The 19037-nt window shown below is 36.8% G+C and overlaps 2 protein-coding genes and 1 long non-coding RNA gene across 4 annotated transcripts in view; 2 read left to right on the forward strand and 1 right to left on the reverse strand.

Moving 5' to 3' along the window:
- abcf2b (ATP-binding cassette, sub-family F (GCN20), member 2b) overlaps positions 1-19037 on the reverse strand; it is a 306662-nt gene that overhangs the window by 90460 nt on the left and 197165 nt on the right. The gene's annotated exons all lie outside the window — the stretch shown is intronic.
- Positions 1-19037, forward strand: part of scrib (scribble planar cell polarity protein) — a 139797-nt gene that overhangs the window by 54445 nt on the left and 66315 nt on the right. For both annotated transcript variants that reach the window (XM_051703552.1, XM_051703556.1), the window contains exons 2-7: positions 10713-10830; positions 13627-13705; positions 14067-14156; positions 14682-14738; positions 14889-14952; positions 18663-18737. In XM_051703552.1, coding sequence (XP_051559512.1) covers positions 10713-10830; positions 13627-13705; positions 14067-14156; positions 14682-14738; positions 14889-14952; positions 18663-18737 — 483 coding nt within the window. The remainder of the gene's footprint in view (positions 1-10712; positions 10831-13626; positions 13706-14066; positions 14157-14681; positions 14739-14888; positions 14953-18662; positions 18738-19037) is intronic.
- On the forward strand, positions 2059-6094 carry LOC127444502 (uncharacterized). Its single transcript, XR_007897834.1, has 6 exons — positions 2059-4748; positions 4844-4908; positions 5007-5117; positions 5230-5402; positions 5487-5554; positions 5649-6094. It is a non-coding gene; the product is annotated as an uncharacterized LOC127444502 (long non-coding RNA).

The raw sequence follows: 19037 nt of genomic DNA on the forward strand, positions 1-19037 counted from the left end.
CAGAATGTTAGTCACAGTCACCATGCACTTGTCACAAAATTTATTTTTCTTTGTACACTGACAGTGAATGGTGACTGAAACTAACATTCTCCTTAACATCTTTTGAGTTCCACGGTAGACGTTTGCAAGTGATGACAGAGTTACTATCACTTTAAGAGTCAATATTCACCAGTTATATTAAAAATGGCCATTTAATGTTGACAAAATGCATTGAAAATGTAAGGCTAACAGATGAAGTCCTGAGAGAGAACCTTGCTTATATAATATGCATATTGATAAGATGGCTAAGAATAATAATAAGAAGAAGATATGTTTTTTATTATGTAAATTATTAATATAATAGCATTTCCATTACTATATTATTATTATTATTATTATTATGTATATTTTTACATACTTATTAAAACTGACTGATTCACATGGCAGAGAAAATCTGTATATGTCCAATGGAGCTCTAAAGAGATGGAGATGAGAGATTAACAGGTGTTTAAGAGTTTCTATTCACCCAGAAGTAGTTCTGGTAGCTTTACACAAAGCATTTTTGCTTTTTCTGCTTTTGTAGTCAAATGTGCTGTATTGTGAGGGAGTGCCAAGATATACAGGCGTCAAAACTAGATTGCTGTGACATCCCGCTCTTCCAGTGTTGACAGCTTTGCTTTCTTGATTATAAACAGGAGCAATCGTTTTATCTGCACTGCACGTGCTTACACTAAACGATGTGTATATGGTGACCTCACTGAGTACTTGTGTGTGTTTGTGTACAGTATTTGTGTGTATATCAAATTCAAGGCTTTGATTCTGGCCTTCAGGACAGCCACCTGGAACAGCACCCTCTTACTTCAATTCACTCCTCCAGGTCTATGTCCCAACTCGCTTCTGCAGTCAATGAACGAGCAGCGCCTGGTGATCCTGTCGCAAAGAGGCACAAAGTCCATTTCATTTTTAAGTTGCTTTGGATAAAAGCATCTGCTAAATAACTAAATGTAATGGAGGGGTGGGGTCCCTTTCATTTCATACCAGCCACATTCAGCTGCACACAATGTAAAAAGCACACAGCTGACTAGGGCTAGCAAGCGTTATGTTGTTTAAAGAATATAAATGAACCATGTGAAATCTCAGTAACGGCACTCGTAATTTAGCACTGTCGCTGAATGCATATAGGGGAAACACTGAATTACAATTCTTTTCTGCATGTTGAAGTCTGAAGTTTGGTTCTTAGATTGGGCATGTTTTTGGTGGATTTTAGAAACAGAAAATAGGTTGAACTCAGTACAGTTTATTTGTATATTCCTATGATAAAAATGAAATTGATTTCTAAGTTCTGATCTTTAATTTATTGATTATATTGCAATGCAGATGCAGCAGTGTATTTTGTCACCCTTGTTTGATCATCTCAATAACTGCTGAATGTTCTGGTATGCACTTGTAAGTATAAAGGTATCTTTACAGTGTTGAGTGTATGTTCAGAACTTTTAGAGGAAACCATGTCTAAGTGTATCATTAAGTTTTCACCCACATTTTGCGCTGTTCTGTTATCGACAAAGTGAAAATGCAAAGAAAAAAATGTTTGCGAAAATTGCTGTCTCCTGCTCGTTTCCATTCAAATGGCCTTTATGCCAATAAAATGGTGTGCATCATGATGTCACTCTTAAAAAACAACTTTTTGGATTAGCACAAAATAAATCTGCCCTTGAGCTGTTTCCATTCAGAATTTTGTGTATATTCACCTCCCAGATGTGCCCACATGTGTGTAAAATGGAGAGAGTATTGAGACAGTTTATTGAAATTGGCCAGCTTACTGTTTCCTTTCACATAATAACAATAGTAGGAAATATCAGAAGATGGTGTCAAAATGGAATACCTGGCAAAATACAATAGAACTGGTGGCATTAGTGAGCCTGTAATCCTATATTACACTCCTGAATTCAAATATGGATAATTTGTTCACATTATGTAATTTTATTTCTCCCTGCAGAAAATATGTTGTGAAATGTGGGGCTGCAGTTTTCGTCTTCACTTTGCTCAAATCGCAAATCACTTATGTTCTTTTCTAATTTTTTTAACCAAAAGAAAACATGCTCATTTTTTTTACATGTGTAAATAAACACATGCTCAAGAAACACTGCATTAGTCCATACATAACAGCCAGCATTTTTTTGTTTTCAAGGAGATGTTGGAATTTACATTAGAACAATGTCCACCTCATCCAGAAACCAAAAAAAAAAACATCCGAATTTGGAATGTGTGAACAAATTTCGGTGTCTTTATATAACTTTTGGTATAATATGACCCCATATAGCTCTGTTATTTATGACTTTATATGTATCTGCACACTTGTTATGATTTCTTTTTCTTAATTTAAGTGAATTACTCCCTTTTATATCCCTTTTCTCTTATGATTATTTTTATTTGTATATTAATTATTTTGTCACTTTTTTTAATCCCATTGGCGCTGAATTTTATTTCTATTTTTGTTTTTCTGTTCTGAAAACTCGTGTCTGTTATTGCAATAAAATAAAATAGAATTGCGTCTTCTCATTGGCCTATATCCACTGCAGACACTCAGAGAACCATAAAATGAGGCTTACAAGCTAGACAGTGCAGATTCACTTTTTGTTTTATTTTTTACCATCATGTCAATCGCATGGGATTAATATAAAATGGGGTTATTCTTTACCAGGTGTTTTGGTAAAAGACGCTGTAATCTTTACCGGCTCAGGAACACACAGTCCATAAAAATCTGGAAAAACGTCCATCAAGAATAAAGGTAATGTGTCTTTTAAAGAAAATGAGGAAAAGTTGAGTTCCTATCTGTTATGCTGTTTGTTGAAAGGACAAATGTGATGTAAAATCTGTCAAGTAACACTACATTTTTGCGTTAATGCCAAACTAGTTTTTCACGGCAATTGACGTGTCAACATAAGTTTTATGTGCCAAACTTAAACTGAAATGTATTGTCGAAATTTTATCTATAATTTGCATTTCCATCAGCTTTATTTTGATGCGCTAAAACTTTTTCACAAACAATCCTTGAATGGAAACTTGTTATTGATCTGCAGTATGAACAGTCACTAATAAACTGATTCATCCATCATCAGCCAACCTCTTATGAATAATCCACCATTCTTTCTCTCTCTCTCTCCAATTTCTGCCCATCATCCTTCTTCCTGACCTCATTTCACATCTCTTCCCTTTTGTAGCCCATATTTTATTTTATCTCTTATCATCCATTCGCCTTTTTTCTTTTTTTTTTGCCACTTTGCTTATGGACAATAGAACAGTCCTCCACTCGGTTGGTGCCTTCAGTGGGAGGAGCTAAGTGGGCTTAGTTTTGATTTACAGTACTCTGTGCAACTTCAGAGACATTTGTCCCTCTGCTAAGAGAAAAGAAGAGGGAAAAGGAGGGTTCATTCATAAGAAGGACCCTCCGTGTAATCCACACAAGTCAGTGGAGAAGGAGTGGGGGGGACTTTCTCCTTTATTTTAACTCGGGTTTCTAAATTACTTTAGTTCCTGTGACACAAGTTTCTTGGGGAACTAGACATTTTGAGTTTGGGTTTATTATGCTGGTTTCTCCACTCAACATGAAACTGATCTGGGACAACAGAGACAATATTCCGTTTTCTGACTGTGAGGCAGCACTTAACCAACTTGAGTGTGTGTTTGTGTCAGGACCCCCAATTTACTGATGTGGTAAAATTCCCCATCGTCTTTCTTTAGAGATGAAAAGAACCACCATCTCAAGGCTTTGTTTGCCTATTCCCCCACCTTGCCCCCTAGATCTCATCCTTTTGAATGGAAAGAGGCAGTGAAAGAGGCTTTCTTGCTGAGAAGTGAAAGTAGTTGAAACATTGCAGCCGTTTTAATGTTGCATGAGCCATTAAGAATGAGCGATGGTGATTGATAAGGATGCACGTGTGATTGGAGTAATTTAAGGTCAGGGGCTCATGCTTTTAATGGGCCTAGTGTGTCCATGTGTTCGCATGCACTAAGCTTTAACTCTGCAGACGTTGAGGGAATTAATGTGATGCCTATCATCTAAGTGCTGTAAAGTAAAGAGATAAGAAGAGAGACATAGGAAACAGAAATGGCCAGTTAGTGTGTTTGGCATCTGTTTGTCAGTGTAAACGTGTGTTCATATTTATCTCCCTCTTGCTTTTAAAACATTACCGTCTTGTGACTACACTCTTAGGAGAAAAAGGTTTGGGTTCTTTACTCAGCTCCAAAGAGCCTTTTTTTGCACAAAATTCACATGATTGCTTAATGTGAGTATCTATGTGTACAGTATGTATTTACTTTATTAAAAGTTTTATTTATAAATAGTTTTAAACACTACACTACATTACTTTTGCATTTGCATTTCATACTGCAAAAAAAAAAAGAAAAGTTTACATTTTACTTCTTCAGCTTTGAGTTTGATTAAAATAGACAAATGACAGATGATCAGATCCAGTGTCCTTTCTCTTTAAGATGACTGTTTATCTCAGTATCATTATACAGTATACGGTCTTGTATATTCTTGACTCATAATTCAGCAACAGATGCATAAAATTGTGTTTATCATAAACAGCAAACAACTTCAGCATGTAGCGCTGTTTTTTCACTCCTATCTACATAGAGCATAGGCAGCCGCGCACTCGCAGATGTGCAACTTGCGCGAGTGATCAAAACGCACGAGCAAACTATTTCAAATTTAAACGGTCACGGAAAGTCAGTTGAGCTAAAAGCTTAAGGGCGACATTACCCTGGTAAGTAAGAAAAAACATTAATTTGTTGATTACTTTTAAGTTATTTTAACTTAAACTTAACTGCTTGTCATTTATGACTTATACATTTATTTCAGCAAGCACAAAGAAGAAACGTCGACAAATCTGTTTCGTCCAAGTCTGCACTATTCTCCACCAGGAGGTAAGAAAGAATCTTCAAACTTAAATCACTAAAATCTCTACTCTGACTATTTATCCTGATTGCAGGTTATGTTTTAATTTACTTTTCTTTGCACCTAGAAAGCATAGGAAAAACCAAAACAAGTTTCCAGGAGCACATCACAGCCAAACATTGAATAAAGCCGACTGCACTGAAATAGATCAAGAGAATATCAAACGTCCAGTGTCAAAGTGAGGAAATGATGGAAATGTTTAAACTTTTGAGTATTTGTTGTTTGTAGTTTTATTGAAATTTACAAAAATATGATAATTATGGATATTTTTATTTTTTATTTTATTCAAGGTGCCATATTAATTTAAAACTTGGGTTTTAGCAAAGACCTTCACCTGACTCGGAGAGCTCTTCTGAATTCTGGCCACCAACATCATCAGAGCCATGAGAAGTGAAAGTCACATGGGACATTTGACTTCAAAACAATGGCATAATTGTCTTAATGATCATAAATGTCATAAAAGGTATATCTTTTACCATTATTTCTCATTATTTTGCATTGCATCAATGTTTTTATGATACAAAAAATGGTTCATTTCTGTTTGCAGTGTCTCTGGAGTGCAGCATTACTGGTTTGACCATCTTCATACAGATAAAACACAACACTCCTCTTCATGTAACTTTTAGATTTAATTTAGAGATTTTTTTATTTATTTATTTTTATACTATGCATTCTGACTACATGTTTAATACATTTCTCTTACCTTCAGGGATCAGCACATCCATCCTCAACCTGATCTTTCATATGGTGTCAAGACCCCTCAGTGCAGAGTGTCGGAATCAAACTGTTGACATGTAGATGGCTGTAGTCAAGTGATGTTTTGTTTAATTTGTTGTATACAAAAGACCTCACTTAGTTTGTTTCATTATAACCATGCTGTAGAAAGACCCCTCAGTGGCAACAGAATTATTCTGTATTCTGTAATTATTCCGATTTTCATAGGTCATTTGTTTTATTTATTTTAGTTAGTTAAATGTACTTAGTTTTGCTCTTATTTTTTAATGTTACTTATGGTTATAATTTTAACTTATAGTTAATGTTAAATGATTTAATGTTAATGATTTTTACATAAATATTGCTACTATTTAGACTTTTACCTTATTATTACAAACCTGTGGATTTATGAAGTCAGTTATTATAACAATCTGCATTATGAATGGCTATTTATTGCTTATGTTATTGTAAATACAAACTATTAAAATGCTTTCTGAATAATGCATAAATGTGTTTTATATGTTTATTTCACTTTCTTAGTGATATAATATATATATGAACTATTTAATTCACATATCCTTAATTGTTATTCTGGTAACAAAACTACATTTAAAAACTAAACAAAAACCAAATGTTACGATATGTTGGGAACCCCTAAAACCTTTTAGGGGTTCTGAATATGAAGTGAGCGAAAGAACTCTTTGGGGTTCTATATGGAACATTTTCTTCTAAGAGTGTATGTAATTTGTTTCCAGGATTAAAAAATGAGTAATAAAGTTGGGGACCGAGGGAAAGTGTGTTAGGGGTTAGCTGTAATCGTCTGATTGGAGAAAGCTATGGTATAAACATAGTCACTTGACTAAGACACAGCAGCCTCTGTGTTGATCTTGATGCTTTAGCCAACATATTTTCCTTCTCTCCATTCCCTCTCTCTAAATTTTTCCTCTTAGTCCTCTTCACCAATATCTTTCTCACAATCTACATGCCTGGGTGCTCAGCTCTTGAGAGTGTCTTTTAAGAAGGTAGTTTGATTTGGGCTTCTGCTTTAGTCACATCATCCAGCATAGTACAGGCAGTGACTTGAACATTGTTTGACTTGTGCGTAATCACTGTATGTGACCTTGAAAAGTTGTTAGAGTGGGGAAAGATATTCTAAACATTTACTGGCAATGTTTACACATCTGTTTTACTGCAAGTTGATGTTTGGCACTGAAGAAGTTCTCAAGTTTTGTGCATGAATATGTATATTCTTATTTTTTCAATCAGGCCATGATTTCCTCGTAAAAACACACGTAACCAGCAAAGTTTAAAACTCATGTTTATGTGCAGCAGTTGATTGGCAGGTGAGTGGGTGGTGCTTTGCTGTTGTCCAGGACAGATTGGCATTTACACCTTAAATTCAGTGAGGTCAAATGCATTTTTATCTACCTGTGGTAAAATGGTTATGCAGAAAACAGCAGCCGTCATGCGATTTCACGGGGGCTTTAAAGTAGGGATTGGATGATATATTGAATTTCGATATATCGTGAACCCCAAAAAATTACAAACCATATCTCAGCAAAACTCTTAAAATTTCGAATTTGGAATCTGTCCATGTGATCATACATGAAATGACCCATCAAACATCATAATCTCTCTATTGCTTGATTTTAACTGCGCTTTTTTTTCTATGCCGTTTACAGGGTTCGCACTAGGTCCTTGAAGTGCTTAAAGTGCTTGAATTTAGCTTTTAGAAATTACAAGTTGTTACTTGTAAATTGTACACATTATTTCAAAAAGTGACAGCTCATGTCATTATTATTTATACAATTTCATGATATAAAATTAATTTATAGAATGTAGAATTTTTATATTTAAAAAAGTAAAAATGTGATTATTATAATGATGACAAACAAATGATAAAAATTAAATATACTCTTCCACATACTTTTTTAGGACAAGTTCAGTTCTGTTGCTTGTTCTATAACTGATCAGTCTGAATGTAGCCCATTATTTTTGAAGGCTTAATTGTTTATATTGAACATTTAAATTGTTTATTAAAGACATTTATTTTGATTATGAGCATTTTGCGCAAACATTTAAAAAAAAAAATAAACACAATTTTCAGTCATACTTTGACATTTATGTGTTATTAATTGAATCTAGAATATATAAAATCGTGAACCTCATATCGTATACCGAACAGAATCATAAGACAACCATATCGTCCCATCTCTACTTTAAAGTTGGGATGCACTGAAATGTCGGCCGCCGTAAAAATGGTGGCCTTAAAATGCTATATTCAGTTTCAGCCGAAAGAGAAAAAAAGCTGAAAATCTTGGCCGAAATTTTGATAAAAGTGGGTTTTTTTTTTTTAAAGGTCACTGGAACACTGACATCATGGAGAAAATCGGTGCATCACTACTTTAAAGGCTAAAGTATGCTTCAGTTTTCTGTTTGCCACTACATCTCGCACACAGTGCTTTATTTTTATATTGATTTATTTAATCACACTCTCGCACTTTACAAACATGCAAATACATGCTAATAACCCATATTATACCTAATATCTCCGACATTATCAGATTGCTTGTAACTCACAGGCTTTATTTATTTTTTGATCTGTTTCTGGAACTAATGCAAACATTAAATTTCAGTCAGACTAAAACAGTAATTTGTCTTTTTAAATGCTGTAGTCCGACTCAAATCGTACCAGTTCGGTTTTTGCAAAGCCAGACTAACAGACCTCGAAAATGTAATTGTAACTCTGCTTAGCCCGTCATGTAGACACGTTCATGTGCATGCTCCAAATGACAGAGGTGATGTATCAGCTGAAGTCCTTCCTCTAAATATTCAGTTAGGCATTGTGTCAAAAATACTTGGACGGAAAGCTAAGGACTGTTGCTCTACTACCCAATCCCCGCTGTAGCTTGATTTTTAAACTGCGCATACAAAAGTACTGAGTGTATTTTATATCACAAAACTCATAGGGACTGTGACTAAAACTCTCTTTTGCTGTTATGTAGAAGTTTCTGAAAAATAACAAGTTTCAGGCAAATGACATGCTACATTAATCAACTGTTGAGCATTCACAGAGGGACATGACTGACCACTGATAAGCAGAGATTGTGTGTTTACACACAGGGGAGCATAGATTTCTAAACGGTAAAAAAGAGTGCCTTTTTGAGTGTGTGTGCGTGCTGTAGATTGGTAACTGTATGGTCTTGGGCTTGCTTGGTATTTGGCCACAGTAGTGAATGGGCCGCTTTGTGTGTGTTTGTAATCAGCCCTTCTCTAGAGAGCTTCCTCCCCCTAATAGACCTCATGCCTCCCACTTGGGACAGTCTGACTAGCAGTCGACAGTCATGTACCCGCTGAGGATGCTTGCTCTCTCGCTTGCCGTTTTGATAATTGAAGGAAGTTAGTGTTGGTATGTGTTTTGTTGGCCTCTTGTGAGGGCATCTCCCTTACAATCTCAGCATCTCCCCATGTGTGCGTGTTTAAGTTGAATTTATTGTCTGTGGTAGGTGCTTAGTTCAAGCATGTAGGCAGCACACAACTTGCTTTCAATTATTTCAGTCCTGTATGCGGCAACTGTACCAGCAAATGTGGGTTTTGGTCTGGCCTCCAAATAGCTCACATTTCCCATTGCTTGGTAATTTAATATGTGTCACCTGCCTCCGTGATGGTGGAAGCAGAGTCTCCAGCTGCCCTCTGTGATGTCATAATAATAGAGACCAATAGAGAGAGATTTTTCCTCTCAGATAACAGAATATATGTTTACATTTCTTTGGCAAACAGTATGACCTTCCTAGTTCCTATTTTAACTTCCAGTGTGAAGTTGATTTTTAAAGCAATGATTTGATTAATTGATTTATAAAACAAAAATTATAAAAATTCAGAATCTTGTTTTGGATGTGTAGCTTACATAAAAAAAAAAAAAAGTTATGCACATGCCCTGCACAAAATTAGTATTTTAATGCAAATTTCACCTATCGAAATTAATCAGCTTGCTTTTGTCTTTTTTTGCAAAGATTTGCTCTTACCTCTTGCGTTCTCATGGGGATGTGTATGTTTTGGGCTTGTGAACCAGCAGATCATAATTCCTGTTAAAAGACCCAAGCAACCCCACACACACAACGCATTATAGATCTTGCTCTTGGCAGTGCATAGTAACCCCTCTGTTGGTGCTGATCTGCTGCCAGCATACTGAGAGAGAGACAGTGAGGAGAGGGCACAACGGGCCGCAGCAGCAGGAATGCACTGCATGTGACCAGCTAACAAGCAAGCTCTTGATAAAGGAATATGGCATGCAGACACACACGTTTCCCTAATTTAATTGCTTGTTTCAGGGTTACTGGTTTAGAGAAGTATGTGTGGATGACATAAAGTCAGATTGTTGAACAATGGTCATTAGTTTCTTTATCCGACATGTTGAGGGTACCAACTTGCAAGTAGTTTTAATAATTTGAATCTCATTGGCCTTAAAGAGCCATTCAGAATTGGAGATCATAGATGAGCAGTGGAGGGGATGAATCTACAGCTCGCTGTAAGTCCATCTCAGTTCAGATGTGTTCTTATTTACCGCATAGTGTTTAGTAGTGCTCGAACAAATGCATACGTTTGCATCCCCATCGAAGAGGCAACACACCATACTAAGAACCAAGGGGAAGTAAACTTTAGGAAAGCATATTTTGTGTAAATTCAGTTATTATTTTGTCTTGTGGAATATTCGAAATATCTGTTATGTCAAAGAGCTTTATCAGGACGGTACTAAATAAAACTTAGCTGATTCTCTTAATCAGAACATTATTTTATGTAATATTTACTCATAAAAATGTGATTTGAAAACAAAACATGCATTAAGCATTAACAAGGCTATTGGTAGATTTTGTTACTGACACAAGGGAAAGCGAACACATTTGATAATTGGCCTGACAGACAGTTTTGGCTAATGCGATAATCTCAAGTTGGCCAGATATCAACCAATAAACCAGCCTGACTGATATATCAGTTTGTCACTAGTTTCTCCGTATATCTATGTTGTTTGTGCAATACTTAGTTTTTCTTTCTTTTGCAGCCTTTCTTCAAACTGCACAATCTGCGAAAGCTGGGCCTGAGTGACAACGAGATTCAGAGATTACCACTTGACGTGGCCAACTTCACTCAGCTGGTAGAGCTGGACATCTCCAGAAATGGTACACAAACTCTCACTCCCTCACTCTTAAATGTGACCTGATCCTGAAACACTTGTGCACTGTCTTACGCTGCTTGCTCTTGCAAACATATTCAGATTTACACACACTTTCTTACACACCCTGGGTGGCTTTTAAAAGTTTCCTTACTCAGAGCACTGGAATGTTTTCTTTGTTGAGCCATGTCGATTTAAAACTTGTAAGCAGTACATCACTGTCAATGCCCAATTGTCTTCTGATGTGCCTCAGAAAGCCTAAGGCACATTCACAGGTTGTCTCGGGATTGAACGTGTGAATGTTGAATATGTTGGCCTGTATTTACATTTACATTACATTTATTCATTTGGTAGATGCTTTTATCCAAAGTGACTTACAAAAAAGGAATACATTATAACCGAATCATCTTAAGGAGACAGTGGTACGAAAAGTGCAGTATTACAAAGTTTCACTAGCATCAGAATAGTAGTATTCAAGACAGATTAAAGTGCAACAAGATTTATTTTATTATTTAATTTTTTTTAAGTGCTCATGGAAAAGATGTGTTTTTAGCTGTTTTTTGAAGACAGAAAGTGAATCAGCTTCACGGATGGAGTTGGGAAGGTCATTCCACTAACATGGTACGATGAAACCGAAAGTCCGGGAAAGTGATTTGGTGCCTCTTTGTGTTAGTACAATAAGGCGCCGCAGGCTTCTAGTGGGAACGTAGCTCTGCAGAATTGATTTTAGATATGCTGGAGCAGACCCAGTGACTGTTCTGTATGCCAGCTTAAGAGCCCTGAATTTGATATGTGCATCAACAGGCAGCCAGTGAAGAGAGACAAGGAATGGTGTAACATGCACTCTCTTTGGTTCATTAAAGACCAGACGTGCTGCTGCATTCTGGATCATTTGCAGGGGTCTAATTGCGCATGCAGTGAGGCCTGCAATGAGAGCGTTACAGTAGTCCATTCTAGTTATGACAAGTGACTGGACAAGCAGTTGTGTGGCATGTTCTGAGAGGAAGGATCTTTTCTTCCTGATATTGTAGAGTGTAAATCTACATGATCGTGCTGTCTTTGTGATGTGGCCTGTGAAATTTAGTTGGTTATCGATGGTTACCCCTAGATTTCTGACCGTTTTGGAAGGCATTACTGTAGTTAAACCCAGCTGCAAGGTGATGTTGTGTTCAAGAGCAGGGTTGGCTCGAAGACAAGGAGTTAAGTTGCAGGTGGTGTTCCTTCATCCAGGCCGAGATGTCTGCCAAACAGGCAGAGATTCAAGGAGTCACCATGGCCTTTTGGAACTATCGGTTATCGGCAAAAAAAACTATTTTCTTTACAATTCCTCTGTGGCTAACGCTGGAGGAACAACTTGTTCCTACAGTTAGAAAAACTTGGTTCTACAGTCTAACTGAAATGGAAACAATCACTGACTTACAATATTTATCCATATTTTTATCTTTACTTCAATGCAAATTTTGTTATTTGGAGTAGATAAATCAAATGTCCTAAAAATGCAAATCATTTTCTTTTAGGGTTAGGTTTAGTCTGTTCTAATTATGATCAACTTCATATAAAAACAATAGAAGTCATCTATGTTAGAGGTGGACCGATTGTGGATTTTGCCGACACCAATAACTGAGGTGGTGGAAAAGGCAGATAACCGACTAATCAGCCGATAGTTTTTAAAAACTGATTTATAGAATTTATAGAATGTTAAAAAAGCCTTTCCTTACTATGAAGGGCACAGATATTGAGGCTACAAGAGTCCAACATGAATAAAATCCCAGATGCAGTTTATTGTACAACAGAAATCCCAATAATAACCAGAAGAAAATTCAGATTTGGTGCATAATATTGGACTTTTAAAACAAGACCCCGGAATACACGTTACAAACCTCTACATTTAAGTATTTAGCCAATTAAGTTAAACATTAAGCAAATTATAGCCTAAATTCACTGGATTAAAGCTATTGGAATATATTGGCATAGATTTTTGCAGATAGTTCAAAAGCAGCTATTGGCACCGATTAATCAGTAAAACCGAAATATCTCTCTAATATCTCTCTAAGTCTTGTCTATGGTTTGTCCTTATAAAAGGTTGACTGATAGTAGACTTTGCCGATACGAAAACTAAGGTGGTGGAAAAGGCAGATAATCGATTAATTGACTGATAGTTTTTAAAATTGATTCTTAGAATTTTAAAAAACTTTTACATTTAGACTTCCTTACTGACAGGCACGTAAACAGAGGCTACGAGAGCCAAAAAAAAAAAAAAAACGTTTTTCCCATGCAGATGCAGTTTATTGTGCAAAAAAATCCCAATAATAACCAGAAAAAAAATTAAAATTTGCAGCATTACATGGCACTATGAACAAGCCCAACACACACTTCGGGACTCTTTTTTTAAAATGACAGAGACTTGGCTTTTATAGCCTGTATATTCTCCAGATTAAGGATTTATTATATTTCACCAGATGAGGTTTTCTATTATCACTCCCAAGATATGAAGTTGGATACACAATGTATATGCTGACAGGGCATGTTTCCATATAGTCATATTTTTCTTTCATGCCCTTATTTCAATTTATGATGGCAAAACATTATTGTATATAATATTTTATTATTGTATGTATATTGTATATTTATATGTAAAGTAAACCCACACACGCATACAACTCTTTACACTTAGTCAGATTACTCTCTCCTCCTGTTCTTTTCTTGGCCATTATTAAGAAACCTGAAAAAATGCTCAGATTGTCATGACACTCCTTTTCAATATATAATGCTGATTTTGCCTCTCTCTCTCCCATACGCACAGATATTTCTGAAATCCCAGAGAACATTAAATTCTGTCAGGCCTTGGAGATTGCAGACTTCAGTGGAAACCCCCTGTCCAGGTTAGTGAGTTGGAGAAACCTCAAATTCCCCCTGAACTCTGGCTCATACCAAATGTCATTTTCTTGATAAAGGAGTGGCAGAAATAGAGGAAAGATAGAAGAAAGACTATCACTAAAATTGTTTATAATTGAGCAATAAGAAACAAGTTATATATCAAGATATGTTTTGTTAAAATGCTGTCATTTTGTTTAGTAGCATGTGGAATGTAGTGGGCTCTTTGTTAGGGTTAGTCCTTGCACACAGCAGTTCGAGAATGTAAACTATTAATCACACAGGCGCTTCCCACTCTTTATTCACATTATTTCAGGGAGATGAGCGCTGTTGCTAGCGGTAACAGCTTTTCACTCTCTTATGTCTCAGGTTGCCTGATGCCTTCACACAGCTCAGAGGTCTGGCTCACCTGTCACTCAATGATGTGTCACTGCAATCTCTACCCAATGATATAGGGAAGTAAGTAAATACAAAAATGCAAAGAAACCTTTAAGATTCTGCTTCTTGTTGCATGCGTGCATTCAGTTAATAGATGACTTCAAGTTAGTGGAAATCAATGCGTTTTGGATGCAGCTTTAACATGCAGGCCATAGTATTCACCGATCTAATGCTGGATGATTTATTTAACTATGAAACATATTACAAAACAGTCAAGATAAAAGTAACAGATGTAGGGGATATAAAGAATGTGTACCGACCCAAAGTGAATACCTGCATATACTATTTCAGAATTAATTAAAATGGCTCTTTATATTACAGATAGTATATTTATTTTTGACTTTTGTTGAATAGTTTTTACTCACTTTTGTAACTGTCATAAAAGCAGGCATCTCATTCACACACAGACACACAAAGACTCTCAATCTCACACAGACACATACACACACACGTTTTTTGGCAGTTGCTGGTGTCATGCAGATGGAGGAGCCCCGCACTCTTCCAAACCGAGTGACACACTCACCATCTTTCTTTCTCTCCTCTCAGCTTGTCAAACTTGGTGACTCTAGAACTGAGGGAGAATCTACTGAAATCCTTACCCATGTGAGTATTTTACACTCATACACTTTCAGAATTGTAGTTATTAGATTTGTTTTGTGAGACGAGCACTCTTGATTTGAATTCACACCCAAAACCCAGATTAACGGATGCAAATCGCCGTCAAATGTGAAATGTGTCTCTGTCATCCTTTAGCTCACTTTCCTTCCTGGTTAAACTGGAACAGCTGGATCTGGGCAGCAATGTACTGGAAGTTTTGGTAAGAACCAGCCAGCTAGGCACACATTCAGATCCACATGTTGTAAGATATTGTGCAAAAAAAACAATTGTAGTCCTGAGATTAATTTATGTATTTTAGAGCAGTGGTTCTCAACTGGTGGGTCACAGCCCTAGGTCTGTTCTGATAATGTCACGGACTGCAAGAAAAAATAATGCTAAATGCAAATAGTAAAATAATGGTGTTAGCTTCTGCTGTTGTTTTTACAAAAATGTCAATTTTCCTATTTAGCCTAAAGTTGATGTCAGATATTTACATACACTTAGGTTGAAGTCATTAAAACAAATGTTTTAAACACTCCACAGATTTAATATTAGCAAAGTTTAGTTTTGGCAAGGCGTTTAGGACATCTACTTTGTGCATGACACAAGTCATTTTTCCAACAATTGTTTACAGACAGATTGTTTCACTTTTAATTCCAGTGGTCAGAAGTTTACATACACTAAGTTAACTGTGCCTTTAAGCAGCTTGGAAAATTCCAGAAAATTATGTCGAGCCTTTAGACAGTTAGCCAATTAGCTTCTGATAGGAGGTGTACTGAATTGGAGGTGTACCTGTGGATGTATTTTAAAGCCTACCTTCAAACTTAGTGCCTCTTTGCTTGACATCATGGGAAAATCAAAACCTCAGAAAAAAAAATTGTGGACCTCCACAAATCTGGTTCATCCTTGGGAGCAATTCCCAAATGCCTGAAGGTACCACGTTCATCTGTACAAACAATAGTACACAAGTATAAACACCACGGGATCACGCAGCCATCATACCGCTCAGGAAGGAGACACATTCTGTCTCCTAGAGATGAACGTAGTTTGGTGCAAAAAGTGCAAATCAATCCCAGAACAACAGCAAATGACCTTGTGAAGGTGCTGGAGGAAACAGGTTGAAAAGTATCTATATCCACAATAAAACGTGTCCTATATCGACATAACCCGAAAGGCTGCTCAGCAAAGAAAGAGCCACTGCTCCAAAACTGCCATAAAAAAAGCCAGACTACAGTTTGCAAGTGCACATGGGGACAAAGATCTTACTATTTGGAGAAATTTCCTCTGGTCTAATGAAACAAAAATTGAACTTTTTGGCCATAATAACCATCATTATGTTTGGAGGAAAAAGGGTGAGGCTTGCAAGCCAAAGAACACCATCCCAACCGTGAAGCATGGGGGTGGCGGCATCATATTGTGCGGGTGCTTTGCTGCAGGAGGGACTGGTGCACTTCACAAAATAGATGGCATCATGGGGAAGGAAAATTATGTGGACATAGTTGAAGTCAGAAGTTTACATACACCTTTGCCAAATACATTTAAACTCAGTTTTTCAGAATTCCTTACATTTAATCTTAGAAAACATTCCTTGTCTTAGGTCAGTTAAGATCACTACTTTGTTTTAAGAATGTGAAATGTCAGAATAATAGTAGAGAGAATGATTTATTTCTGCTTTTATTTCTTTCATCACATTCCCAGTGGGTCATAAATTTACATACACTTTGTTAGTATTTGGTAACATTGCCTTAAAATTGTTTAACTTGGATCAGACGTTTTGGGTAGCCTTCCACAAGCTTCTCACAATAAGTTGCTGGAATTTTGGCCCATTCCTCCAGACAGAACTGGTGTAACTGAGTCGGGTTTGTAGGCCTCTTTGCTCGCTCATGCTTTTTCAGTTCAGCCTACAAATTTTCTATCGGATTGAGGTCAGGGCTTTGTGATGGCCACTCCAGTACCTTGACTTTGTTGTCCTTAAGCCATTTTGCCACAACTTTGGAGGTATTCTTGGGGTCATTGTCCATTTGGAAGACCCATTTGTGACAGAGCTTTAACTTCTTGGCTGATGTCTTGAATTGTTGCTTCAATATACAGTTGAAGTCAGAAGTTTACATACACCTAGGTTGAAGTCATTAAAACTCATTTTTTTAACCACTCCACAGATTTCATATTAGCAAATCATAGTTTTGGCAAGTCGTTTAGGACATCTACTTTGTGCATGACATGAGTAATTTTTCAACAGTTGTTTACAGACAGATTGTTTCACTTTTAACTGACTATATCACAATTCCAGTGGGTCAGAAATTGACATAAACTAAGTTAACTGTGCCTTTAAGCAGCTAGGAAAATTCCAGAAATGTATGTCAAGCCTTTAGGCAATTAGCCAATTAGCTTCTGATAGGCTAATTGGAGTCAATTCAAGGTGTACCTGTGGATGTATTTTAAGGTCTGCCTTCAAATGGTCAGAGCCACTTTGCTTGACATCATGGGAAAATGAAAAGAAATCAGCCAAGACCTCAGAAAAAAATTTGTGGACCTCCACAAGTCTGGTTCATCCTTGGGAGCAATTTCCAAACTCCTGAAGGTACCACGTTCATCTGTACAAACAATAGTATGCAAGTACTAGGGATGAACGTAGTTTGGTGCGAAAAGTGCAAATCAATCCCAGAACAACAGCAAAGGCCTTGTGAAGATGCTGGAGGAAACGGGTAGACAAGTATCTATATCCACAGTAAAACGAGTCCTATATTGACATAACCTGAAATGCTGCTCAGCAAGGATGAAGCTACTGCTCCAAAAATGTCATAAAAAAATCCAGACCACAGTTTGCAGTACACATGGGGACAAAGATCTTACTTTTTGGAGAAATGTCCTCTGTTTTGATGTAACAAAAATTGAACTGTTTGGCCATAATGACCATTAGAAAAAAGGGTGAGGCTTGCAAGCCGAAGATCACCATCCCAACCGTGAAGCATGGGGGTGGCAGCATCATGTTGTGGGGGTGCTTTGCTGCAGGAGGGACTGGGGCACTTCACAAAATAAATGGCATCATGAGGAAGGAAAATTATATGGATATATTGAAGCAACATCTCAAGACATCAGCCAAGAAGTTAAAGCTTTTTTGCAAATGGGTCTTCTAAATGGACAATGACCCAAAGCATACCTCCAAAGTTGTGGCAAAATGGCTTAAGGACAACAAAGTCAAGGTACTGGAGTGGCCATCACAAAGCCCTGACCTCAGTCCGATAGAAAATTTGTGGGCAGAACTGAAAAAGCGTGTGCGAGCAAGGAGGCCTACAAACCTGACTCAGTTACACCAGTTCTGTCTGGAGGAATTGGCCAAAATTCCAGCAACTTATTGTGAGAAGCTTGTGGAAGGCTACCCAAAAGATTTGACCCAAGTTAAACAATTTAAAGGCAATGCTACCAAATACTAAAAAAAGTGTATGTAAACTTCTGACCCACTGGGAATGTGATGAAAGAAATAAAAGCTAAAATAAATCATTCTCTCTACTATTATTCTGACATTTCAATTTCTTAAAATAAAGTAGTGATCCTAACTGACCTAAGACAGGGAATGTTTTCTACGAATAAATTTCAGGAATTGTGAAAAACTGAGTTTAAATGTATTTGGCAAAGGTGTATGTAAACTTCTGACTTCAACTGTATTTATTGAGCAAGTAAGTGGTGAGTAAACATAATGTGCATGTTTGTGTTTGTTTGGAGCATATGTTTTCGTTTGCCCCAGTTGTTCTACACATCTCTGATTATCTTTTCCTTTACTGATCCAACACCTGATCATCTGCCGATGAGTCTAGCATTTAAAACAATCCGTTTTTTTTTATTTTATTTTTTTTATTGTGTGCCTCATTTCATCTCATTCTGTTTTTTTTATGTCCTGTCTTTGATCTGCTTTTTATTCCTTCCGCTCAGCCTGACACTATTGGGGCACTGCCCAATCTTCGTGAGCTGTGGTTGGACAGAAACCAGCTCTCCTCACTACCTCCAGTAAGTACAGGCCACTTCTGATTGGCTGATATTTGAATGGGTTATCTGGCTTGGTTTTAAATCAAGTTCAAATGAATGTTCCAAATAAAATGTATTGCAAATGCTGTCATTTAAGAAGTTGTTTAAGGGTGAAGAGTGTATTTTTTATGTTAAAATAATGTATTTTATCCCAGCTTAACATGCAGAGACTTTTAATTAGCCATTCATAGGTTTATTCCCCCTAAAAGTGTTAACACTGTGATTCTGTGTCGCGTTCAAAACATTGCTCTGTTTGATTGAGCTTATGACTATGTTTGGGAC

Source organism: Myxocyprinus asiaticus, chromosome 1, assembly GCF_019703515.2.
Source record: "Myxocyprinus asiaticus isolate MX2 ecotype Aquarium Trade chromosome 1, UBuf_Myxa_2, whole genome shotgun sequence".
Lineage (NCBI taxonomy): Eukaryota > Metazoa > Chordata > Actinopteri > Cypriniformes > Catostomidae > Myxocyprinus > Myxocyprinus asiaticus.